The 26,476-nt window shown below is 48.1% G+C and overlaps 2 protein-coding genes across 2 annotated transcripts in view; both read right to left on the bottom strand.

Moving 5' to 3' along the window:
- Positions 1-966, bottom strand: part of RAD21L1 (RAD21 cohesin complex component like 1) — a 29,772-nt gene extending 28,806 nt beyond the window's left edge. The window contains exon 1 of the mRNA XM_060277369.1: positions 782-966. Within this exon, the coding sequence (XP_060133352.1) occupies positions 782-925 (144 nt within the window). The 5' untranslated portion in view covers positions 926-966. The remainder of the gene's footprint in view (positions 1-781) is intronic.
- Positions 967-12,561: 11,595 nt separating this feature from the next.
- Positions 12,562-15,944, bottom strand: C7H20orf202 (chromosome 7 C20orf202 homolog). Its single transcript, XM_035123256.1, has 2 exons — positions 15,775-15,944; positions 12,562-13,432 (listed from the first exon to the last, which is right to left on the bottom strand). The coding sequence occupies exons 1-2, from the start codon at positions 15,838-15,840 to the stop codon at positions 13,211-13,213; spliced, it is 288 nt and encodes a 95-aa protein (XP_034979147.1). The 5' UTR covers positions 15,841-15,944; the 3' UTR covers positions 12,562-13,210.
- Positions 15,945-26,476: the final 10,532 nt, after the last annotated feature.

The raw sequence follows: 26,476 nt of genomic DNA, 5'->3' as shown, positions 1-26,476 counted from the left end.
AATCTTAATATAATAAATGTGCATCTGGCTGATGGTACTCCTTTAGATTGCTGCAAACCAGGTAACTCCCAGGTAACGAGAAAGTTTCACCTTCTGAGGTGTCCCAAGAAGTAACTGTCTTCCTACCCTTTTTATTGTTCTTTTTATATTTTAGTAAGCTACCCTATGGGCTTTCACAGCGCAGAGGGCGAGGTTTTTTAAAAAAGGTAAAGGACCCCTGGCAGTTAAGTCCAGTCGCAGATGACTCTGGGGTTGCGGCGCCCATCTCACTTTACAGGCCGAGGGAGCCGGCGTTTGCCCGCAGACAGCTTTTCCGGGTCATGTGGCCAGCATGACTAAGCCACTTCTGGAAACCAGAGCAGCGCACGGAAACGCTGTTTACCTTCCTGCCGGAGCGGTACCTCTGGTATTTATCTACTTGCACTTTTTTGGCGTGCTTTCAAACTGCTAGGTTGGCAGGAGCTGGGACCGAGCAACGGGAGCTCACCCTGTCGCGGGGATTCGAACCGCCGACCTTCTCCCACAACTCCTTTCATATATTTGAGGAAATGTCAGGTGACATTTATAATAATAGCAATTCTATTAAGCATCACTGCAGAGAGGAAAAAATTAAAGTGCATGTGTATTAAATTTGGAGTGGACAGCAGTTTCTTAGCATCCCATGGCTAACCCTGGTTCAAATCAACAAAGGATGCAGTGGCGTATACCCCATAGCGATGGGTAGAACCTTAGGAACATTTCTACAGCAGATTTTTATAAGACATCTCAGTGAGGATCAAACCTTTGGGCAGAGCATATTTTCAATAGTCTTCTCTAAATTGCATTCAAATATATGAGATTTTTTGAGTTTCTTATCCCAGTGAGCAGCCAACCATATCTTGGCCAAAGGCCCACGCTTATTCATAAGCAGCTGCGTGTAGAACATTTTGCCAAGACTGTTCTTTAACTTGATGACCTGAACGGGGGAAACAGAACAACATACCGTATATTAAACGCTGAATGTGTCGTTTTTGTATCATTTTCAAAGCTATTAAGCAAAAACAAAACAAAAAAACCAACAACCTTGATTTGCAGTAAATGATTTGTTTTTGCTTAAGATTTCCAAGCTCTGCAGCCTTGCAAATTGTTTTAAACAAATAAATGGCTGTGTACAAAAGCTAGGTAGCTTTATAACAGGGGTCCCCAGACTTACCGTGCGGCGGGCCGGTGCCCGCCGCGCCGACCGCGCGGTGGGCCGGAGGGCAGGGGAGTGCGCGCGCAGCGGGCCGGAGGGCGGGGGAGTGCGCGCCCGTGCGCATGCGCACACGCGCCCGTGCGGGAAAAAAATCACCGAAAATCGCTTGTGCGCATGCGTATGGGCCTCCCCTGACCCGGAAGTGCACCAGAAATGACCTCTTCCGGGTCAGGAGAGGCCCATACGCATGCGCACAAAGGATTTTCGGCGATTTTTTGGCCATTTTTTATGATCGCCGCTGCGCCGCGCGCCGTGAGAGCGGGCGGCGGCAGCGGGCGGCGGGGGTCGTCGCGGGCCGGATTGGAAGGCCGATTGGGCCGCATCCGGCCCGGGGGCCGTAGTTTGGGGACCCCTGCTTTATAACAAAAACAAATAAGGTTGATTAGCTACTTCTGTACATAATATCATTTGTACATATTTCGTATTCTTCTCCATGCAAGACTGTTGCACGCCACCTCAATCTCAGAGCAATGAGAGATTTAAGGGGTTCCAGGCACTTTGTTGTTTTGTTTAGTTGTTCAGTCGTGCCCGACGCTTCGTGACCCCATGGACCAGAGCACGCCAGGCACTCCTGTCTTCATCCAGGCACTTAAACCAGGGTTTATGTTTCCTTTTGGGAATGAGGCACAACAGAGACTATGGTGCCGCTATGATATATGGCTCCTTTACACATATTTACAACCTGAGCTTATGGAGGGCTTCAGAGCTTCAACATTACAAAAGCCTTGATTATATTCTAATACTGGAGCCAGGAAGTTAGAGAAGTCTGGAACCCTCAAACTCATAACAATTGCAACAAATAACCACCCAAAACAAAATGATTACATCAGAAAACAACAACACATAATTAAGTGAATTTTCTGAAACACCAAGGTTGGTATCCAACAAAGGCATACTCCCATTTAAATCAACAGAAAAGTTACTCATTAAATTCAGTGGGTCTACTTCAGAGTATGACGGTAAACAATTTTTATACTTATTAAAAACAATAAAACATGAGATTTATAGAATGTAATTCAATAAACGATGTGCCATTTGCCAAGGCTACAGTATTTCTAAGCATTTTCACCTGGAAGTTGCAGCACTGAACAAGCCTAGATGCACCTGCTCAAAAGTAAGTCCAAAGAGATTAACTTGCGGGTGAAGTCTCTAAGATTGTAGCTGAAGCTTGGGACATTCCTGCAAAATAAAATAAAAATAAAAATAATACCCCACCCACCTGGCTGCGTTGCCCCAGCCACTCTGGCTGGCTCCCTACACACACACACACACACACACACACACACAAACCAAAATCAGTAGATGTAGTTTTGGGCTCAGTGTTTTGTTTTTAGGAATCAGAAAGAAAAAACTAAAAACCCAGAACAGAAGAAACGAAACAGAAAAACAAAAACACCATATGCATTTTTGAGAATCACTAGAGCACCAGAAGTTCTTGTGCTATAGTAGAACAAAAAAGATTAGGGCAAAACACGGAAGAGGGTGAGAACGAATGAATAAAAGAACAATTTAGGAGGCATAAGGGAGAAAAGGATAAATCGTAAGATGAGACCAAAAGTTTAGGTCAGCATCCTGCTTCTACAGATCCCCAGGTTCATTGTGAAGGAAGCCATGTGTTTTAAAGGTACAGCGCACGATTCATTCTGGCCACCACAAATCAGCACTAAGTGAAGAACTGCAAAGAGGGCAATTGTGTGCCTGCATAGAAATGGCAATACGGTATTAGGTTAGAAGCCAACAGTTCAGTGCTTTCTTTATGGGGGTACGCAGGGGTTTATGTATTTATGTATAACCTAACGCTAAACAAGCTATAGTTTAGGGCCCCACTCTCTTGACCCCCCCCAAAAAAACTGTAAATGAAAAAAACACCCGGATGTACATTTCCAAAATATAAGATAACAATGTGCAAATGGCTTTAGATACCTATTAGGTCCATCAATTACCATATAGTATATATTTAACACAAAAAACAGCGACAAAGGACAGCTGGACATATAAAGGGCCCCATTACCTTCAGTAGCTTAGGGCCTCATCAAACCTCAATCCGGCCCCTGCACCCCCCCTAAACATTCTGTGAATCTTTGTACTTTTGTCCATTTACTGTATTTATTTTTCCCGATTCGAACTATAAAATGGTGATTTTTCTTGAGTCAAAATGAGAGTACCCCTAAACATTTTTTTTAAAAAGAATAAAATCACTGGTTCTAAAATGCTTCCAGACAGAGAGGCCTCGCTTCCCATGAATGGACAACACAACACGCGCCAGAGGACCTTCCCCCGCCTGTATGATCGTCCCCTAGAATCGCAGAAGCGGCGAGGGAACTCCGAGGGTCATCCAGCCCAACCCGGGAATCACAGAGGAAGAATCCAAGACAGCCGGCCGTCCAACGTCTGCTTACAAACCTCCAAGCGGGGTGGGGGTGGGGTGTCCAACCAACCTTCCCAGTGAATTCAAAATTCAAACACGAACGGAGAGAGAGAGAGAGACCCGGGTCCGAAGCAAAGGGCAGCAAGGCGCGTGCACACGGAGGGGGCAGCCTTGATTCGGAGTCAGGCTGCTTAAGAGAGGAGGAAATGAAGACGGCTGCGTTAAATTACCACAGGAGTGGCGCCGAGGAGGAGGAGCTGCGGGAGATTGGGAGGCTCATTAAGGCCCCTGAGGAAAAGGAAATAATAATAATAATAATAATAATAATAATAATAATAATAATAATAATAGGCTTAATAGAAAGAAGTGGGAGGAGGGTTTCTGGAGCTCATGATAATAGTCATGATTAAACGTGGATCCCACGTTGCAGGTTAATGTCAGCATTTATTTATCCTCATTATTATTATTATTACTGAGTCGCTGATTTGGAAGGGAACCCTAAGGGCCATCCAACCTTTCCTGAACCCGTGAAGGAAAAGGCCCGCCATTCCCCCAACGTCCTAGATTCCTATCATGGTTGAGGGTGAGCGGGTCTCGTGTGAGTCTCCCGTCGCGTGTTTATTTTCCCTACACGTGTCGGCGCTGAGGGGGCTGCCGATTCCCGCGAGGCGAGGCGGACTTGAGGTGGGTTTTTTAAAGGCGGGTTTTAAGTGAGGCGAGTATGAGGAGTCGGGAAAAGAATGTAAAAGAAGTACTAAATGTAAAAGAGGGAGTGTGCTAACAAAGTTCAGGAAACCGTCAGAAATTTTTTAAAATAAGAGATTTCGGCGCCTTTTCTGAGGCGTTTGTGTGAAAAGGGGCGGAGCTTCGCGGGTATCTTGAGCAGCCCGCCCGCCACGCATGCGCTCTCTCCGCTTGCGGACCCCGCCCCCCTCAAGGTCTTTTCCCAGCCGAGGGGGAAAGGACCTTCCGAGGGGTGCGCATGCGTGTCATGAGAGGTTCGTCTCTTCTTATCGCCTTCCTCGTCCAGCTGCGCACGCGCAGCTCGTGTAAGGTGCGCTGGACCTTCGTAGGTCGTGCAAGAGAGATGGAGAGACCTTGGTGGGTGTTTCAAGGCGAGGCGGAAGAGGAAGACGACATCCAGGCGCTGCAGAGCTTAGCCCAGGTACCTGAAGAGGAATTGCACCAGCCCTTTCCAAATAAGCAAATTATAATTGGTATGAGCACATGTGGGAGTGGCCTAAGGTGGCTGGATCTTGGAATAGTTATTATTATTATTATTATTAAAATTTCTATACTGCCCTTCATCCGAAGATCACAGGGTGGTTTACAATATAAGAACACAAAAATACATAACATAGTAATGACAAAAGCAGTACCCCCCCCCATAGATCACCCAAAAAGTTGTTCCACTTTTGGGGGGGAGATCACAGGTAAAAAAAATCCCCCCAAGAGGACATTATGGGGGGGCAGGATTTTGTTGGAGGGGCAGAACCTCAGTTAAATGAGTATTTTTTATGTCTTTCAATACCTTTTGAGGATTTGGGGGGCAGCTGCCCCCCTCTTGGTACCCCCAAGGTACCCCCCCACAAAGTTTAAATTATCATTATTAATAATAATTGTATTATTTATACCCTGCCCATCTAGCTGGGTTTCCCCAGCCACTCTGGGCGGCTTACAACACATAAAACATTGTAAAACATTAGACATTAAAAATTTCACCAAAGGTAAATAATTCACCAAATAATTCACCAAAGGTCTGAGAGAAGAGGAATGGTTTTTACTTGGTGCCTATAGATAAGTAGCATAGGCACCTGGCAAGCTTGCCCGGGGAGAGCATTCCACAAACGAGGGATCACCACAGAAAAGGCCCATTCTCATGTTGGACCTCTTGGCGTTATAACAATGAATTGTTAGAGCAATTAGTTGTTACCCTGGAATCTCCTGTTTCATTACTGCATTGTTTTATTTGGACTGCTTCCTTGTGTATTTTAAGGTGAGTGTTAATATTTCATTATTTTTGTAACTTAAAAATATATATTTTGCCACACTAAATGGCGTGCTCTGGTCCATGGGGTCATGAAGAGTCGGACACGACTAAACAACAACAACAAAACTTTGTTCAGCATGTGACATGTGCATGTAACTGTTAAGCAGTTTTCCTGACTCTTCATTGTCTGGTAAGTTAGCTGCAGGCTGGCCCAACTAGACTCGGCACTTCTGAGTCCAGACAGGGCTCAACCCATGGGCGTAGGCAGGGGGGCAGGAGGGGGCAATTGCCCCCCCTAGAAGCAGGGCCACTGGCCAGCCTGCCCCACTGCCCGCCCGGTGCCGTCTCCCTTCTCCCTGGCTGGCTGTGGGGCGGGCGGCGGGAAAGCACCAGAGCTGCGTAAAGCGTTTGGCTGGCTTTCCCTCCCTCCGCCCCACAGCCAGCAAGGGAGAAGGGAGACGTCCCTTCTAGCCGGCTGGCTGTGGGGCGGGCGGAGGGAAAGCCAGCCAAACGCTTTGCGCGGCTCTGGGGCTTTCCCTCCACCTGCCCCAGCGATTGCAGAGGGGGAGGAGGGGATCGGAGCAGCCCGATTTCGGGCTGATCCTGGCTCCCCCTCGTCCGATCCTATCGCGGAGGGGGAGGAGGGAGTCGGAGCAGCCCGATTTCGGGCTGATCCTGGCTCCCCCTCGTCCCTTCCTATCGCGGAGGGGGAGGAGGGAGTCGGAGCAGCCCGATTTCGGGCTGATCCTGGCTCCCCCTCGTCCCTTCCGATCGCGGAGGGGGAGGAGGGAGTCGGAGCAGCCCGATTTCGGGCTGATCCTGGCTCCCCCTCATCCCTTCCTATCGCGGAGGGGGAGGAGGGAGTCGGAGCAGCCCGATTTCGGGCTGATCCTGGCTCCCCCTCATCCCTTCCTATCGCGGAGGGGGAGGAGGGAGTCGGAGCAGCCCGATTTCGGGCTGCTCCTATGTGGCCCCGTCCCCGCCCCTTGCTCCCCGCCCCTTGCCCCCCCTGATTTTCATCCTGGCTACGCCCCTGGCTCAACCGCGACACCCATATAGTCTTTATAGAACTGTACTGTACTCTATAAATTTGATCACCAGTTCCCTACCCAGGACACTGCAAAAGTGAACTAATCACATCTGGACAGCAGGTGGTGCTGTATTTTCAGGGAAAAGCAAACTTTCTCTTCTACGGGAAAAACTTTCCCTGAGGTTTTTCCCATAGAAGAGCCAGTATTAGCAGGACTTGAACAGAAGATTATCTCAGTAATTTCCACACTGTGTGTCTGGAATCTGGATACACTAGCATAATCCTAATGTGCCACGAGGGATAACTTTAAAATAAAATCCCCTATGAGCCTAATGTACCCGTTGCATCTCTGCACGAGATGCAGGATTCACCACCCAGGTCTTGCCTCCTAATCAGTCTCTACTGGGGGAAGTTAATTCTGCTGTATCTATGAATTGGTTACAGCAAAGAAGTTAAGAAGAGGCTCCCAAACAGATTTAAATGGCATGTGGAGGTTGGAGATGGGAGGAAACTCAAGTTGTTCTGCGTACCCAAAGCACTATTTTAAATACAACCCAGAGTTTGTTGGCTTGCTTTTGTTGCGCTATAGTGTTGAGAGAGTGCATCACAGAGGGCTGGACTAGAATGATGAACCTTAAGATCCCTCACAGCTCTACAGTTCTGTGTTTCTATTCCATATGGCAATAATGTGGTAGCATTGGGGAAGCCTCACAGAACAAGCAACAGAGCAGAATAATGTGCGGACAGATCAACATAAATCCCTCACTAATGTGCTTATTATTGTGTTGGTGGCATATTGCAAAATATAACTGCAGAAAGCGCCACCTGTCTTCAGGGACTGTATGTGTGGCATATTAAAGTCCCCAACTAAATGATGACTTGCCATTGCCTCTGTAATTTCAGGTTTTAGAGCAGCTGGAAGACACTGCTGTCTTGCACCAAGGGAAATGTTATTTCTGGTGTGCTCAGGAGGGCTGAAAACAGCACCCTGGTTGCCTGTGAAAACCCTCAGACCTATGTGCTTTATGTGCTTTGCTGAGGCGAATTTGTGTTCTCTCCCCACCCCCCCAATCTTGGCAAGCTTCCTAAATAACACCAGCCTGTTTATTTACTCCCAGAGCCTGCAGCATGAGCAGATCCCCAGAGGAGGGGTTGGAAAGCTTCTAGAGGCGGCTGCCTGTTTGTGAAGAGAGGGCAGTCAGCAAGCAATAAAACTATTGTTGAGGGTTTTATAAAACAGGCCTCTGCCTGGGCTGCTCTCCAGCAAATTAGAATCGGAGAGAGAGACAGAAGTGTAGTGTTGTGGTTAGAGGAGTGGTTCTTAAAGGGTGTGATGTGCCACACTGGTGTGACAAGAGAGGATGACAAGTATGGCAGGAAGATTCAAGGACTATCAAAGAAATATCTCAACATTTCAGTGTAGTATAGCATAGGATCAAAATATCTATCCATATTATGCAAATTGTCAGAGCTTGTTGTTGGGACTACTCTAGAGTAACGACGCTCCACATTCTTGTCTTTAGACAGTTTTATTTAGTGCAGTCTATTTACAGTGGAACTGGTGTGTAGAACATGTCTGCTTAGTCCGATGCAGAATCCGGCAATGGACCGGCCTCGACTTCTTCCAGCATAAGAGTCTCGGGACGGCAAACCTCCTTCCCCTCCTTCTCCTGCGTAATTCCGGAACCGGGGGAAAAAAGGGTCTACGCTCCATGTTTTCCTTCTCCCCCCTTTCCCCCTCCTCTCTTCCTCCCTCACGTGTAGCAGGGGCTCTTCTGTGTTGCCGGAGCCCTGCATCCCTCTTCCTCCTTCCTCACTGGACTCCTCCCCCTCCCCGCTGGCATTGCTGCTATTGGAGGAGCTGCTCTTGATGATGGGAGGAGGATCCCTGTATTCTCTTCCCCTTACACAAATAATAACAAAAAATCTTTGCAAAATGATACTGAGGACCATCCTAGTTGTTATGCAAAATTGCTGTTCAAAGAGAATACTGGAGAGGAGGAGAAGAGGAAGAGGAGGAGGAAGAAGAAGAAGAAGAAGAAGAAGAAGAAGAAGAAGAAGAAGAAGAAGAAGAAGAAGAGTGGGTGGGATATTACTATTACTATTATTTTATTTACACCTTGTCCACCTGGCTGGGTTTCCCCAGCCACACTGGATGGCTTACAGCACATATAAAACACAGTAAAACACCAAACATTAAAAACTTCCAGGTACAGGGCTGCCTTCAGATGTCTTCTAAAAGTTGTGTAGTTCTTCTACAGTTCTCCAAGTCATATTGTCGGTAACAAGGATTTTCACCTCTGACAAATATGGACCATTCTTTTGGTTGCTGTTAAGATAAAGGAATAGGGACCCAGGTGGCGCTGTGGTTAAACCACTGAGCCTAGGGCAGGCATGGGCAACCTTGGCTCTCCAGATGTTTTGGAACTACAACTCCCATGATCCCTGACCACTGGCCCTGTTAGCTAGGGATCACGGGAGTTGTAGTTCCAAAACATCTGGAGAGCCAAGGTTGCCTATGCCTGGCCTAGGGCTTGCTGATCAGAAGGTCGGCGGTTCGAATCCCTGTGACGGGGTGAGCTCCCGTTGCTTGGTCCCAGCTCCTGCCAGCCTAGCAGTTCGAAAGCACGTAAAAGTGCAAGTAGATAAATAGGAACCGCTACAGCGGGAAGGTAAACAGCGTTTCCATGTGCTGCTCTGGTTTGCCAGAAGCAACTTTGTCATGCTGGCCACATGACCTGGAAGCTGTACGCCGGCTCCCTCGGCCAATAATGCGAGATGAGCACGCAACCCCAGAGTAGGTCACGACTGGACCTAATGGTCAGGGGTCCCTTTACCTTTTAAGATAAAGGAATAGCGGCAGTGGTGGGGCCATGGCCCCTGGCACACATTTTAAAGGGGTACAATCAGGTGCCCCCGCGACAGGCACAGAGCCCTGGTAGCAGCGGGTGGGTTAGCATAGTGGGCAGATGGGTGGATGGCGGCAGCAGCAGCTGGTGAGGAGCCTATTGGAGGCCGGTTCTGTTTGCCCTCTGCGCAGGCTCCCTGCATGGCACCCATCCCAGATGCCCAGTCCACCAGGGGGGGGCGCAACATTTGCCCTGAGCCGGACACCAGCAACCCATGCTATGGCCTTGCTGGTGAGTGATGCTCAGTAGTGCTGGACCTTTGTGACAGCCCCAAGAGATGTGTGAAAGCTGTTGGGGTGCAGCAGATGTGCAGGGCATTTGCCCCCCACTCCTGATGTTGCTGAACTACAACTCCCATCATCCCTGGTCATTGGCTATGCTTGTTGTGGCTGGTGGAAGTTGGGGATTCAGCAACATCTGGAGTGGAGTATATTTCCTTCTATAAACATTTCTGCTGTTATGATGTTGGATTTGGAAGACAAAAGTGGGATCTGCAACAAAATGTTTCAGGGTGGAGTGATTCTGTCCTGTCCATCTGATACCCAGTTTTATGTGTGTGTTCCCTACCACCACCACAACAGAGAGGGTTCCACCAGGTGTCCCTTTTATTGTGCATTTGTTCTCCTGATGGGACCAGGGCAGTTATACACAACCCTGCTTTCAACACTGTTTGGAGGGGACTCAAAAAGTTTTGGCGCAGACAAACTGCTGTGCTTCCAGTCGATGCATGCCCCGTAGCATCCTGCTGAAATCCTGTAACTTTCTGTGCTTCAAATGTCCCAGGTGGATTTATTTTTGTCCTGCTTTCATTGTGCTATAGTGCAGGGGTGCCCCTCCAGAGAGCAAAAATGCAGCAACATTGGAGAAGCATAGCAGAACAGCTAATAGAGCAGAATAATCTGTGAATGTTGTTGTTGTTGTTTAGTCGTTTAGTCGTGTCTGGTTCTTCATGACCCCATGGACCATAGCACGCCAGGCACTCCTGTCTTCCACTGCCTCCCGCAGTTTGGTCAAACTCATGTTGGTAGCTTCAAGAACACTGTCCAACCATCTCGTCCTCTGTCGTCCCCTTCTCCTTGTGCCCTCAATCTTTCCCAACATCAGGGTCTTTTCCAGGGAGTCTTCTCTTCTCATGAGGTGGCCAAAGTCTTGGAGCCTCAGCTTCAGGATCTGTCCTTCCAGTGAGCACTCAGGGCTGACTGTGAATAGTCTAGTCTAAATATATCTACCAGTAATAGAGTGGTGCCTCCAGTTGCGGACGGGATCCGTTCCGGAGGTCGGGTCGGATCCTGAGGTTTCCACAACCTGAGGACCACTTCTGCGCATGTGCAGACTGCTTCTGCACATGCACAGAAACAGCCTAACACTTTTGCGCATCTGCACGCAGCGAAACCCAGTAAAATACTTCCAGGTTTGCCACGTGCGCATCCCGAAGTTTACGTAACCAGAGGGTTACGTAAACGGAGGTACGACTAGGGGCAGGTGGGACTCATCAGCCTGGTATGGCAGCCCATCTAGGAGAAGGAAAACTCTGATCCTAAATCTCTGCTGCCTTGCGGGACATCTTTGGGAGAAGAAAAGGCTAAGGAGTAAACCGTACACAAATCCAGAGTGGAGTCCTTCATGAAATCTGAGTATGTAGATTCATAGAATCATAGAGTTGGAAGAGACCACAAGGGCCATCCAGTCCAACCCCCTGCCAAGCAGGAAACACCATCAAAGCATTCCTGACATATGCCTGTCAAGCCTCTGCTTAAAGACCTCTAAAGAAGGAGACTCCACCACGCTCCTTGGCAGCAAATTCCACTGCCAAACAGCTCTTACTGTCAGGAAGTTCTTCCAAATGTTTAGGTGGAATCTTCTTTCTTGAAGTTTGAATCCATTGCTCCGTGTCCGCTTCTCTGGAGCAGCAGAAAACAACCTTTCACCCTCTTCTATATGACATCATTTTATATATTTGAACATGGCTATCATATTACCCCTTAACCTTCTCTTCTCCAGGCTAAACATGCCCAGCTCCCTAAGCCGTTCCTCATAAGGCATGGTTTCCAGGCCTTTGACCATTTTGGTTTCCCTCCTCTGGACACGTTCCACCTATTGCTCTCATTTCCTTTGGACCACATCAGCGACGCCGAGGGTGTGTGTGTGTCTTGTCATCTGGACAAGATTAAAGAAAGATAAAAAATACTTTGGGTTCTCTGTCTTGCAGCTAACTATAGTATTCGCTCATTAAGATCCAACCTGAGAAACTATTCAGAATGTATAAAGGTGTTTCAAATGTTTGCTGGAAATGGCAACTACACGAAGGCATATTTTATAATGCTTGGCGGACATGTGAAAAGGCTAAAAAAAATGGATACATGTACAGTACATACATTGATACAGCAAATATTAAAAGTTAATATTCAGTTAAAGCCAGAACTCTTTCAGGGTTAATGGATACAGAACTGGAAAAGGATTATGGGAGATTGCTCCAATATATGATTGCAGCGGTGAGATTGCTATACGCACAAAGATGGAATGATACAGCTAGAGGAATGGCTGATAAAACTATTGTACTTGACTGAGGTGGCAAAGTTAACGTGTTTAGAGAAAAATCATTACCGACATTTATTAATGAACTTGTAATTTATTATTAATTTATTAATGAACTTGTAATTTATTATTAATTTATTAATGAACTTGTAATATCTGGATTTGAAGATTGAAAAAAAATACTGGTTTACAGAGGCAATGAGTTATATATATTTTAAAAATGTAACTGTATGGACCTAGTATTTTTTGGCACTATATAACTATCAATGTTGAAGCCATTGCTGGTGGTGGTGGTGATGAAACAGTTTAGGGTTTCCTCCACCTGCCTGCAATGGCATCATCTCCCACCTCCTGCCACCCTGCAAAAAAATGCAAAGATGAATCATTTGAAAAGCCAAGTCATGACTGCAGAATCATGACATAATGCAAGCACACATATCTTAGTTATGCAAACACTTGATTTGAATAATAATATACAGTATACTGCTTCCCAGTCACAGAATTTGATTTTGAATTTTTCCCTCTTTCGTATTTGATGGTTGCGCTGGCACACACAAGCTGCAGTTTATTCTGTTTCCCCGATTAACTACAGTTAATTTCTGCATTATATTTGGGCTTTCACACAACATAGAAGCCACATCTGGTAAATGGAATGGCATGTAGTGCATGTTTAGTGTTCATTTCCATGTTATTTGATTCCAGAAAAAAAAGTCAGTTTGCAGCATCCTTAGCCCAGTAAATTTCAGGAGTAAAGTGATGAAATTCGGGGCAGTATTCCAGCACATAGTTCTTTCCTGCTGTTTTCACAGAAGAATGCAAATGCAGAAAGAGTGGGGGGGGGTAGCAAAGTTGCCCACTAATGTTCCTTGTTGTTCCAACTGGTGTGAATGAAATTTAGCGCAAGATGCTGGTACTATATCAGTCAAGAAGCCACTGTTTCATAATGCCACCAGGTGTTGCAGGAACATCAGAAAACAGGACATAAGCTGGACATCAGAAAACAGGACATTATGATCAGCAAAACTAACACAATGTTCTCCACCTCTGAATGCACCAACACAGTCTGGAAACTTTTCACTGGAATGCCAAAGAAGCTGTTTGCACTGACCGATGACCCCCTGCCCTTGCACCCACCCTAGATTTGTCATGGGAGGGAGTTTCTCCTGGTCGCTCCGAGTTTGAGGGACCTTCTTGACAGGACTGGGGCTCCCATGTCCTCCGAACTCGAGCGGGCTCTGGCCCCAAACACATCCCTGTTTGGATCGGAGCTCTCCCAGTCTGCGCACTCTGCTTTCAGCTCCCGTAAGGTGGTGTGCAGCTGCAACAACTTATCCAGCAGCTCCTGGTCCTGGAGTTGCATTTCTAACTAGAAGAGGAAACAAGCAAGAAAGGGAGAATTATTTGAGTGACTCTGTAGCATGGTAGCTTCGACAAGTGTTTGGCGGGAGGCTTTCCGGTCACATCTAACCTGCAGTTCTTTGCACGTCTACTTGGGAGTAAGCCCTGTGGAACATTGCAGGGTTTCCTTCTGAGTAAACGGGCAAAGGATTGGGCCATACATGGTCAAAGCAAAAATAGGGACACTTGGAGGGTCTGCCATTGTGTCTGGGCACTGGAATTCTCTCCCTCCCCTGGGAGACCAGCTTCACCCCTCCTTCCTAGTTTCTCAGTGAGTTTTTTTGTTTTGTTTTGGAGGTTCTTGGGAGATTAGTTTGCTACTGTTTGGGTATTTGTGAATTGTGATAGTGTTATAATCAACTTTGGATGCTCATTGTGAGCAGAAGAGCAAGGCGAAGTTATGTTGAAACGAACAAGATTTCAGAGAATCAGAAAAGGTTCCATCCCGAATGGCATCTTTTGTTGCAACACTGCATCCCCCCCAAATCCCACGACAAATTTGGCAGCAGCTGAAATGACAAATGTCTCCCTTATTCAAAGAAAGTGTGGACAATATTGCTGTTTCTAAAGAGGCACATACTGGATATAATTTGAGGGCTGTGTCAAAAGTGATAATGTACTTTCAAGGCCCTGGAAATGTGACGTGACCTTAAAGCAGGGTGTCATTGAGCATGCGCAAAGTGACTTTCCCTCCCTGTTGAGTGATGTCAGCATTGGCCAAATCCTCGGAGACATGGCTGCCTGTCATGCCCAAATCCTGACACTTCCAGTTTCAGAAACAAATTAGCTCTGTGCCAATGAGCTTATAGCAGATACACTCTGATATCCACCTCCTCCCACCATCCGGCTCATCATCCCATCTCGACCTTTGAGTCACCTTGATCAGCGTTAGTCTCTGGGTGTTCAGTCTGCTGTGCAAAGCTATGAATACTAAGGAGGAAGGAATGAAACTTTACCCTCTCCATCTCTGCTGAGCAGGAGAGAGACACTCAGTCTGTCTGCTGCCTGGGAAACAAGCACTCTGGGTGCATTTGCCCTCGTGGTGCAAATCACATTTTTTGCCAGCTTCCAGAATTTGTGATTTTTCTGGCTATTTCCTCTTCCCCCTTCCCAATTTCTCCTCTCTTTCTCTTTCCATTTGTAAGACATTAATTTTTGTTTCACACCCCTTTCTTCCAAATTTAAGTGCCAAAACCCCTGGAGAAGAGAAATTCTTCACCTGTTGCCTAAAAATAACGGTGGCTCTAGGCATGCCTCCCTGGGGAGAGGGAGCCACCACGGAAAAGATCCATTATTCTATTGCACCCCTCTAAGGGGCAGTTTCCAGAAAATGGCATTTAGAGACAGGCATCTTCTCAGTAGCCATTCACAGCTTGATCCTCAATGAGTTTTCAAATGCTCTTTTAAAAGCCACCCAAGTTGGTGGCACACTTGGGTGTTTTGTTTAAAAATCAAGGGAACTGGGTGCTGTTTGTCTAGCACTCGCAGAGCGGCAGTGGCAGCATTTGACAGTGTGGCACTTTTAGGAAGCAGGAAAGCTGGTTGCAGCAGTGGCAAGCCCCGCGGTGCCCACCTTTCAAAGATTGCCAGGCTTTCGGGGTGGGGGTGGGAAGCTCCAACTGCTCATATTGGGAAATGGAAGAGCAAGTTCTAACACACCTGGCATGTGAAGAACACTGTCACTGCTCAGTTAAAATTCGGGATTAGCCAGCTGGCCTTCATCCAGCTGCCCTAGAAGACAGGGCCTTCTTTGCGGCTGCTCCCAGGATTGGAAACTCCCTTCCTAGAGAAGAATAAATTCTGTGCCAAAGCAGTCAGAGTCTCTGTTTCTCTCTCTTGCCTGCAGTCCCCAACCAGCTTACTGAGAGCCCTTGGGTCAATTGCCATCTCAAGGACTAACCTGCCTCGCAGGGTTGTCGTGTGGATCAAATGAGATCTTTATGTTGCACAAAGCATCTTGCAGAAAAGGTTGGAATGCAAATGCAATAAATCACTTAGGAGAGTACCTGAGGCTCTGCAAACAGCATAGAAAAGTGGGGTTAAGCTTCTGTGCCAGCTGGAGAAGCTCAAGAGCTGAAATAGAAGGTTTGCTATGTGGATACCTGGCAGCTCCCTCAACACACCCCTGCACTTTTCAACATTTGGTGACTGGCACAAATCTTGCGAGTGAACCCTTTTGCATTCCAGTAGCTTCAAAAAGCTTCACCTGCTGAACTCCTGCCTGCTGGGCTGCTCTTGCGAGCACCCAAGGAGCCTTACCCCTTTCTGCCTGGGGACGACGTGCACAAAGGGAAGTGGGCTTTGCCTTACCAGTTCTCTCCTCAGCCACGCCAGTGCCTGCTCGATACGCAGCTTCCTCTCTTCCTCCAGCTGCATGCTGGAAAGGTGGAGCAGGCCCTGCCTGCTGAGGCGGCAGCATAGGGCTTCCGAATGCACAGGCCAGGAACTCCAATCTCTCTCCCTCTCCCACTGCTTGCCTCCTCCTCTTCCAGCCGAACTGAAGGGTTTTTTTTCTGGGTTTTTGTTGCAAGCCTCTACGCAGTTGCAGTGGCACCGTGCAGCCAGCAGAACAGAAGCAACTGGTGACTCGGCTTGGAACGTGTGTGCCTGGGTGGGAATGTGGGTGTTTCTCTCCCCCCCGCCTTCCATCTTTCTGCAGCACACTCTGAGCAGGGCTGGTCGGGAGCTCCTCTCTGCCACCACCTGATCCAGGGATGTGTGTTTGTGTGTGTGTGACAGACAGACAGGAGGGGGAGTCATCAAATAAATAAAAAAAGGAACAGAGGAGGTGGAATCAAAAGTAGCTGAGCAAGCCAGAGACTGGCATTTTTGTCTGCTCTGCCAGGAGAACCCAAGGTTTTGGCAGCTGGCAAGGGCAAACGGATCTTGCCATGGTGGCGGTAGCAAACTTTTCATGCCCAATTCAGTGGCAGCCTGTAAACCACATGTGTCCCGAGAAAACGTTAGCCGAGAATAGGTGGTTTAAGAATGGCTTGTCGATCAGGCGTATGGTGCATCTAACCTGCTTGGCAGGGGGTTGGACTGGATGACCCTTGTGGTCTCTTCCAACTCTATGATTCTAACCATCTTGATCTCAAGACTTGGTCTCAAGGGTCTGGAAACCAAGCCTTATGAGGAATGGTTGAAGGAGCTGAGTATCTCCAGGCTTCAAAAGAGGAGACTGAGAGGAGATAAGAGAGCCATCTTCCATTATCTTGAGGGCTGTCACATGGAAGATGGGGCGAGCTGGTTTTTGCTTGCTCTGGAGGGTAGAACTTGAACCAACGGCTTCAAGTTACAAGAAAGGAGATTCCGACTGATCATTAGGAATAACTTTCTGACAGCAAGAGCTGTTTGACAGTGGAATAGTCTTCCTTGGGAGGTTGTTGGGCTCTCCTTCCCCGGAAGTTTTAAAGCAGAGGTTGGGTGGCCATCTGCCAGGGATGCTTTAGCTGAGCTTCCTGCATTGTAGGGGGTTGGACTAGATGACCCTGGGGGGTCCCATCCAACTATGATTCTAGGCCAGCACTCTGTTCTCCCAGAGGCCAAACAGATGCCTGTGGGGAACCTGAAAGCAGGACCAGAGTGGAGCTGCAACCGCCTCACTAGGGATTCCCAGCAGCTGGGATTGAAAGGGATATACTACCTTCCACACACTGCAGGTGGGACATAGGTCTTGTGACTAGTGGTCTTTGGTAGCCTTATTCTCTGTGAATTTGTGTAACCCCCTTTTAATGCTATACAAGTTGGCAGCTATCGTTAAATTTTGTGGTAACAAATTCCACACTTTAAATGGAGCGCTTTGGCTCCCACTGTATAGAGGTTTGGGCTCAGAGCCAGAAGAACGTAGGTAATAGACCTTGCTGGAGTGTGTCTGCCCCCTGGAAAGGCAACATACCACCCCCATGGTATAACATCTAGGGTATCCAGTTAAATAGCGGGTGATGGGGAGAAAGGGGTGTGCCAGAGAGGCTCTGCTAATCAGCGAGGACATAGGAATCTGCTATTGATTTACTATACTAAATCAAACCACCGGTCTATCTAGCTCAGTAATGTCTACACTGACTGGCAGCTCCTCTCCAGGGTTTTAGATCCTGGACATTCCCAGTGCTATCTGGAGATGCCATTGGGGATTGAACTTGGAACATTCTGCCTGCCAACTTGGGACTTTCAGGTGCTCTCCACTGAGCCAATGCCCTTCCCCAACAAGGGACAAGATGGAGAATTAAGCCTGCCCTTTCCCAAGGCAGCTTCTGCAACTCTATTTTCGCAGCACCGAGGAGAAATGGCCATGCACATCCCTGCAGGCTCCGGTGACCTGTCGCCAACCTTGGAGATGTGTTTCCAAGGAAACCTCAGTCACCATGCGACGCCTTTTCATTTGTTTGTATGTGACACAATTCCAGCCTTTTCAGGCTCCAGCTCCAGCTCCAGCTTTGTCACGAGGAACAGCAAGGACAGAATGTTTCTGAATGAGTGAATCGGGGGAAAGGAGGAACTAGCCGTGGCAAGGGATCCCCTTCCTTGGCACAGCACATCTTGGGCTGGGAGGGGAATCGCTCTCTTCTAGGGGGTGGTGAGCAATGGGACAAATCTCTCTGAGGCTTTCGCAGGATGCAAAACTTCAAAACTTTTGGAGACACCGAATCCTATCTTTTCACTTTATTTTGGGGCGTTTGGGCAACATTTTCCCCCATTTCACTTTTAATTTGTATACAGTACCGCCTTTCTATATTGCTACACACAAGGAGGCTTACAAAAGTCACAATAATTTTAAAATAAACAACTTACATCAAATAAAGCAATATTTGATAATCCATTAGAGTATAATAGTAAACAGTAAAATTAAACATCAGCAAATAATGATTGAACAGTTTACACTTATCAATTACAATAAAGAATCACTAAACTATAATCTCTCTTCTCTAATACTAGTGTACTGGAAGAAGCAAAGATCACCAGTGTTGAAGCAATGATTCTTCAACATCAACTTCGTTGGACTGGTCATGTTGTGCAGATGTCTAATGATCGTCTTCCAAAGCAACTACTCTATTCCGAACTTAAAAATGGAAAGCGTAATGCTGGTGGTCAACAAAAGAGGTTTAAAGACTGTCTCAAGGCAAATCTTTAAAAAATGTAGTATAAACACCAACAATTGGGAAACACTTGCCTGCGAGCGCTCCAATTGGAGAACAGCCTTTACCAAAGGTGTCATAGACTTTGAAGACGCTCGAACTCAGGACGCAAGAGAGAAACATGCTAAGAGGAAGGCACACTTGGCAAATCCACACCGTGATCAACTCCTGTTGGGAAACCTACCGTATGTCCCCACTATGGAAGAACGTGTGGATCCACAATTGGCCTCCACAGTCACTTATGGACTCACTGTTAAAACTGTGTTTATGGAAGACAACCCAACCATGCTTGGAGTCATCTGTCTGGCCACTGTGAGAAACAGGATGGTGTGTTTCTTGGGCTCATGTTTTGATCCAACAGGTCCCTCCTTGTGTTCACATGATTAGCAGCTACTGACCGTGTATTCTTTGCTTATTCAGTACATATTTGCCTGGTCCCTAGAATGGCTCAGAGTCCTTGCTCAGGCAAGAACGCATGAACCAAGGGTGTAGCTCTGCATTACACAGCTTCCTAAGTTTGGGCTGGGGGTGAAATAGTTAACAATGTGAACAAGTTGTAATGAAACAGGCAAAAAGCTATCTGGGGATAGCTGAGCTGGCGTTCTCAGGCTTCGTTTGCTAATTGCACCAGCAATTACAGGAGGGAGCCCATGAGGTTTGAGTCTTTCGATGCGGCAGAAGCTGTTCCACAAAGCTGCATCCTGCCCCACTTCCATGTGGGGTAAAATACCCAACACGCGGGACACAATAATAGGAGCTTCTCTCACACAGGCCCCATGGAATTGAATGAGAGTGCCAAGCAGCACAGGGAGCATTACTGCGTGTAGCTTGCTAAGAGAAAATATAATGAAAATGATGTATAGATGGTACCTTACACCAGTAAAATTAGCTAAGATTTATCACAATCATGATAACAAATGTTGGAGATGTAAGAAAGAAGAGGGAACCTTTTACCACATGTGGTGGACGTGTCCACTAGTAAGTGACTTCTGGGACAAGATTTATAATGAACTCAAGAAAGTGTTGAAAAACACATTTGTCAAGAAACCAGAAGCATTTCTAGTGGGCATTGTCGGTAAGGAGATTCCCAAGAAAAATGTGTCTTTTTTTATGTATGCCACAACGGCGGCAAGAATTTTAATAGCTAAGAACTGGAAATCACATGTATTACCAACAGTTGACGACTGGCAGATGAAGATGATGGAGTTTATGGAACTGGCTGAGATGACCGGAAGAATCTGCAACTGGGGGGAAGAAGTGACAGAAGAAGAATGGAAAGATTTCAAGTTATTTTTAAAAAAATATGTAAAAGTAACATATTAAGATTAGAATTAGGCTGAAAATAAACTGTGGAATTGATGAATATGTTAGGTGAAAGGAGGAAAATAAGTACATAAGGTGATTAAAATGGTTTAGAAATTGCTAAAAATATAAGTTTGCCAAAGAACCACAGTGGATGGGAACCCGAGGGGGTCCCCATATATAATGTGATGGGAAAAAGGAATAAGTAATTTGATTTTGTGTGTTTATTTTCTTCTTAGTGTTGTTATTGTAGTGTTTTCTTTTTGTGTCTTTTTCTTTGTATTCTGAAAAATTCTAATAAAAAATTATTATATATATAAAAAAAGAAGCTGTTCCACAAAGCTGCATCCTGCCCACTTCCATGTGGGGTAAAATACCCAACACGTGGGACACAATAATAGGAGCTTCTCTCACCCAGGCCCCATGGAATTGAACGAGAGTGCCAAGCAGCACAGGGAGGGAGAGCATACCTGGCGCAAGGGACTGCTCATTGTAGCAAGGCAGCGAACAGGAGGGAGGGGGTAAGGGGGAGACTTTGGTCCTCTAACCCGGGCTTCCTCAACCTCAGCCCTCCAGATGTTTTGAGACTACAATTCTCACTGGTCCTGCTAGCTAGGGATCATGGGAGTTGTAGGCCAAAAAAATCTGGAGGGCCAAGGTTGAGGAAGCGTGCTCTAACCCCTCTCGCCATCAGGCATGCCTGCCCCAGCAGCAGAGAGCGGCAAGACTCTCATGACACCTGCACCTGCAGCCAGTTTACATCTCCTAGTAGTTCAACGCCAGCTGCAAGGCATAGGGCCACTGCTACAATTGCTTTAACTGTTTGTTCGTTTTTAATTTGTGTGGGTTTTGTTGTTGTTGTAGCGGTGATGTGCCTGGGAAGAGATGAGCTGGAGGAAAAGCAAGCTTCTCTCTCCCCCCCCCCTGGCAATCACAGTGGTTCTGGGTAACTGGAGTTATGTTGTGGGAGGTGGGGCAGGCCAGGTAAGGGGCACACGGCAGTTGGTGACTGTGCCACAGGCCAGCCCCTCTTCCAGCCTGGGGAACTGCAGTTGTCCTATCAGGCAGCCCTTGGGTCTGTGTGGCTGCAGTTGCTGAATGCCAGGTCAGCTCAGAATAAGACCTCTGTCATCCATGATTTGATTGTGGGTGAGAAGACTGCTCTTGTCTGGATCACTGGGGCCTGGGTAGGTGAGCATGGCAGAGTTGGCCTCACCCAGCTGTGCCCACTTGGGTACCCGGTGCAGCAACAGGGCAGACTTGAGGGTCAGGGAAGGGGGAGTTGCTGTGGTCTATAAATAAATAAATAAATAAATAAATAAATAAATAAATAATGCCTTAGGACCACAGTACCTCAGGGGCTGCCTCTCTCCATATGAACTGACCCAGACCCTGCAATCATCATATGTGAAGCACAGGTTTGAAAAGTACACAGGGCATCATAGAATGGTAGAGTTGGAAGAGACCCCCAAGGGTCCTCTAGTCCAACCCGCTGCAATGCAGGAATCTCAGCTAAAACATCTGTGACAGATGGTCATCCAAACTGACCCTACCAAACTCATATCAATACCTTCACCTACATTTCACTTAAACAAAGAACATGCCACAGTATTTTTCCTATTTATTCATATTGTTATTTATTTCATAACATTTATACACCACTTGATTGCTGTAAAACACCCACCCACACCCTCAAAGCTGTTTACAAAGAGAATAACACAGTGCAATTATAAGTAAAGAAAAACAAAAACCCAACTCTTTTAAATCATACAAAATCAGAATAAACTAAAAACAGATCCATGAGCATGCTTGGGTAGGCTTGCCTGAACCAAAACGTTTTTAGCAAGTGCTGAAAAGAATGCGCCTGCCTGAGGTCAATAGGCAGGGAGTTCCAGAGGGTAAGCGCTGCCACACTAGAAGATCCTGCTCTTACAAATGCAAAAGGAGCGTTGTGTGTCATCTTGTAACAGTGCTGGCACTGCAGATCTAAGCACGCCACCGTTAAAGCTTATTTTGGAGGATGCCTCATAAAAACCCACAAATGCAGGCACACACGCACAAGCGGGCGGTTACGCAGGGGTCCCTGCACCCTCCTGGAGATCAAGGTGGGAGTTTGCATATACCTCCTGGCAGCAGCCACTGCACCCCCTCCCCAATCCGGGACGCCCAATTCTGCCCGTTACTTCGCCCGCTTTTTGCTCGCATGCCCCCCTCTCCCCGCTGCTCCTCTCTCGAAAGCCCGGGCCTGCGTCGAGGGGCCCTCGTTGGGCTGCTCGCTCCCAATCACCTTGCCGGGCTCTACCCATCCTCTGGCCTTCCTGGAGCCAGCAGGTACGAAGCTGCGGTGGTGGTGGTGGGAAGGGAATGCTCTTCCCACCCTTTCCTTTGCTGGCTGGCTAGGTGGATGATTGGGGGAGGGTCCCTGGCGGCGGAGGGGACCCCACCTTTGCCTGCAGCAACCGCCGCCGTGGGAGAGGTAAGAAGTGACTCTCCCCCTCCTCCCTCCCTCTGGCTCCCAGGAGGCTACAGGCTGGAGACTCCGCAACAGGCAGCTCCTCCCTCCGGCTCTCCCCCACCCCCAGAGGCCTCTAGGACAGCTTATTGCGGAGCTGGAGGTGCCATTGGGCGATTGCATCCCAGCCCCGGGCCATGGGTTGGCCCCGTTTCCCTTCTTCCTTGCGCTGGTGTCGGGTGGTGGTGCGCGATTTGTAGAGCGATCCTAGCCAGCCAGAGCCCGGGGTGGGTGGGGGGAAAGGATCAGGCTGCAGGCTCTCCGTTTTCCGGTTAGAGAAAAAGAGACAGAGAGGAGGGTTGCATTGCACAGAGAGAAAGAGGGCTGGAAAGATCAGTTTCTGGGGAGGAAAAGGGGGGCGGTAAAGAGGAGAGCGAGAAAGCGGACTGTCGGTTCCCTTTCCTGTACGCCCCCCACCTACTGCAAGGAGCGAGACCTGCGCGCCAACTGCGGCGCCGTGGTGCTGAACGGACAGCGACCGCCGGCCAGCCACGCCTTGCGCGAGCCGAGTTGCAGTGCCCGAAGCCGTCGCCAGGGGGCGCCGCTGCAAGATTTTTGCATTGTCTCTTTCTCTCTCCTCCCCCCCCCCCAACCTCCACCTTGGTTTCAAACCCTGCTAAACCGAGCCAGCAGCCCATCTCTCTTCCCCGCCCCCTACGCACAGCCCCCACTCCACTCCCTCGCTCCAGGCTGGCCGAGCAACGACCATCGCAGGAGGAGGAGGAGCCCACGGCAGACAGCGACAGCATCCATGGTCGCTTGCAGCGTCGACCCCGAGCTAGGAGGACCTGCTGGATGTCCCCAGACAGGCAGCATGCGCCCCGAGGCAGCCAGGCAGGCGGGCCGGGCAAGGACAGGTAGGACAGAGGAGCGGGAAGTGGGGTGGGGGTGGGGAGGTAGGCAGCAGTGGGCGCCCACCCGCTTATTCCTTGGGGGCTTCCATTGCTGGGGGTGGGGAGGCGGAGAGGATTGCTACATGCCTGTCTGAGAAAGCGGCAGGGGGTGGGGGAAAGATTATTCCTAAATGATAAGAGGTTGTAATCTGGGTGGAAGGGATTGGGGAGAGAGGAGGCGGCGGCAGCAGCAGCTATGAAGTCATCCTTCAACGCTGGCACCAGGGACCAGGATGCGTGAGCCCAAATATTAGACAAATTCACGAGGGGCAGGATCAATACTAGCCACGGTGGCTGTGCTCTGCCTCCACGGCTGGAGGCAGCAATGCTTCTGAATGTCGGTTGCTGGAAACCGCAGGAGGGGAGAGTCGCTCTTGTGCTCGAATCCCGCTGGACCACTCTGATGTTATTCCCTGCAGGAATTGTGCAGGGTGGGGAAGAGGAAGAAGGCAGGTTGTCCTAGAGCAGTCTACCCCAACATTTGGAGAGCTCCCGGTTGAAGAAGGCTGCCCTAGAATGAGTCACTCAGTGCCCGAGTGAAGGGTGTGTTCTGAGAAGCCATGGATCAATCCTGCTAGAGGCTTGGGTGGGTGTGGGAAGGAAGTTGCGCCGGCAGCCCAGCACTGGTTGATATTTTACAACTCCTCTCTTGCTTCCCATTTTCGGAGTGCTCCAATGTGGGGCCCACATCCTGATGCTGATCAGGATCACACCTGTTGCGCTGCAACCTCACCAGGGGAATCCCAGACTATTCCCTGTAGGGTTAAAAAGACACAGAAAATGTGCACGTGTGAGAGGGAGAGAGTAGGGGAATAAATGGCATGGTGCATAACAGTGGGGGGGGGTCATGCTGGGTAGCAGCCAAAGGTGGGCAAACTGTCCAAGGGTGCACATGATGCAGCAAAATGAAGTTATGGCCTTGTCTCTTTCCTTGATGGTCAGTGGGTCTGACAGCCCAGTCCTATGCATGCTTATTCAGAAGTCCCGCTGGGTTTAGGTCTGACACCCCAAGAGTGCCCCCCCCCCGCCAGCAGAAAAAAAGCATTCTGCTATAGCTGACAAAACAGGTTGTGGTGAGTGTTTGGCCATGGTGTGTGGTGACCACAACAATACCCCCAATTTGCAAATGTGTCCAAAGTTGGCAACCCCTGCCAGTGGCGATTGGTTTGCTTCTTGTTGTTGTTGTTGCTGCTGCTGCTGCTGTTTATTACATTTATATCCCATTCATATCCAGGGAGCTCAAGGTGGCATGCATGGTTCTTTCTCACCTCGATTTTACCCTCACAACAACCCTGTGAGGTAGGCTAAGAGACTGGGACTGGCCTAAGGTCACCTAAAGTGCTTCCTGGCTGAGTAAGGATTTGAACCCTGGTCTCCCAGATCCTAGTCCGGCACTCTTACCACAAAGGTGCTTTGTGTAGTAGAACTTCTGTGGATTAAAAGAAATTTTTAAAAATCCCAAGTGTGTGTGTAAGATTGATGGACTACTGCACACCTAATTTTCTGCTGATCTTTACATTGCCTCTTCCGCTTGCAAGAGGTGTTTACTCAGCTACACTTTCCCTGCAAGGAGCTGCCAGCAGGCTTCAGCAAAGTCAGGATAGCAGCAACTTGATCATACAGGGCGGGGGGCAAGATCAAGACCCACCTCACCTGGCTCAAGAGACACATTTAATTAACAAAAATTGCATACCACTCGATTGTAATAACCTCCTCTGCAAGGAATTCCAGGGATGATCCCGTATCCCTGAGGATAACTTAAGATAGCAGTGCACAGCTAAACCATGGAACTCCCTTCCACAGGAAGCAGTGATGGCCACCGACTTGGGTGGCTTTAAAAGAGGATAAGGATGTAGCCATCAATGGCTACTAGCCCTAATGGCTGTGGTCTACCTCCACGGCTGGAGGCAGCAATGCTTCTGAATCCCAGCTGCTGGAAACTGCAGCAGTGCTGCTGTGCACAAATCCTGTTTGTCGGTTTCCCTTTGGGGCATCTGGTTGGCCACTGGGAGAACAGGATGCTGGACTAGATGGGCCATTGGTCCGATCCAGCAGCCAGCTCTTCTTGTCTTCTTTATGTAGTGCATAGAAAGTTGGCCTTTGACCAGGGAGATCCATCTCTCCCAATCCCTGTCTGGTCAATGAGGCTTGGGGGGTGACCTTGCCCCAGTTGCTATCTATTGGCCCTCTGCCTACCTAAGAATAGAAAGCACAGAATATGCATGCCGCACTGAAGATGAAAGGTGGTGAATGTGTGTGCTGCCTTCAACAAAATGTTGTGGTATGGAGTGCCCTATTCAGTGCTTTTCCCCCCTTAAAAATGTTTAGGGGTACTCTCATTTTGACTCAAGAAAATCACCATTTTATAGTTACAGGTAGGTAGCCGTGTTGGTCTGGATCGAAGTAAAATAAAAAAAATTCCTTCAGTAGCACCTTAAAGACCAACTAAGTTTTTATTTTGGTATGAGCTTTCGTGTGCATGCACACTTCTTCAGATACTATTTTATAGTTCAAATTATAACCATTTTATAGTTCAAATTGGAAAAAAATAAAGACAGTAAATGGACAAAAGTACAAAGATTCACAAAATGTTTAGGAGTATGCGTACCCCTGCATCCTCCCAGAAAAAAAAAGCACTGGCCCTATTTGGTTTTACATAGGAACACAGGAAGCTGCATAGGAACCCTGGGGGATTTTGATGCTTCCCCCCCTCCCCACCAGTTTTGGTGCAAGGTCCCTTCCAGCACCTCTCATGGTGCCTTCCATGTGTTCAATCGGCACCTAGAAGAGGGCATGATAACATAGAGGATGCCTTATACAAGGTTAGACCATTGATGTATCTAGCTTAGTATGGTCTACACAAGGCATCTCCAACCTTCGGCCCTCCAGATGTTTTGGACTTCAATTCCCATCATCCCTGACCACTGGTCCTGTTAGCTAGGGATCATGGGAGTTGTAGGTCAAAACATCTGGAGGGCCGCAGTTTGGGGATGCCTGGTCTACACTGGAGATGCCTTCAGGGTTTGAACCCTGGAGGAATTGGCTTCATGTCAGGAAGGTTCCCCGAGGTCCCTGAGAGGTGTGGTGGGTCAGGATGATTTGAGTGAATGAATGCCACGGTGCAAATGGTCCTCATTGATTCCTCCTCTCCATTCTTCTGCCCCAGCAGC

The sequence above is a fragment of the Zootoca vivipara genome, chromosome 7 (genome assembly GCF_963506605.1).
Source record: "Zootoca vivipara chromosome 7, rZooViv1.1, whole genome shotgun sequence".
Lineage (NCBI taxonomy): Eukaryota > Metazoa > Chordata > Lepidosauria > Squamata > Lacertidae > Zootoca > Zootoca vivipara.
The sequence above is the reverse complement of the archived record's forward strand: the minus strand, read 5'-3'. Positions and strand labels throughout refer to the sequence as shown.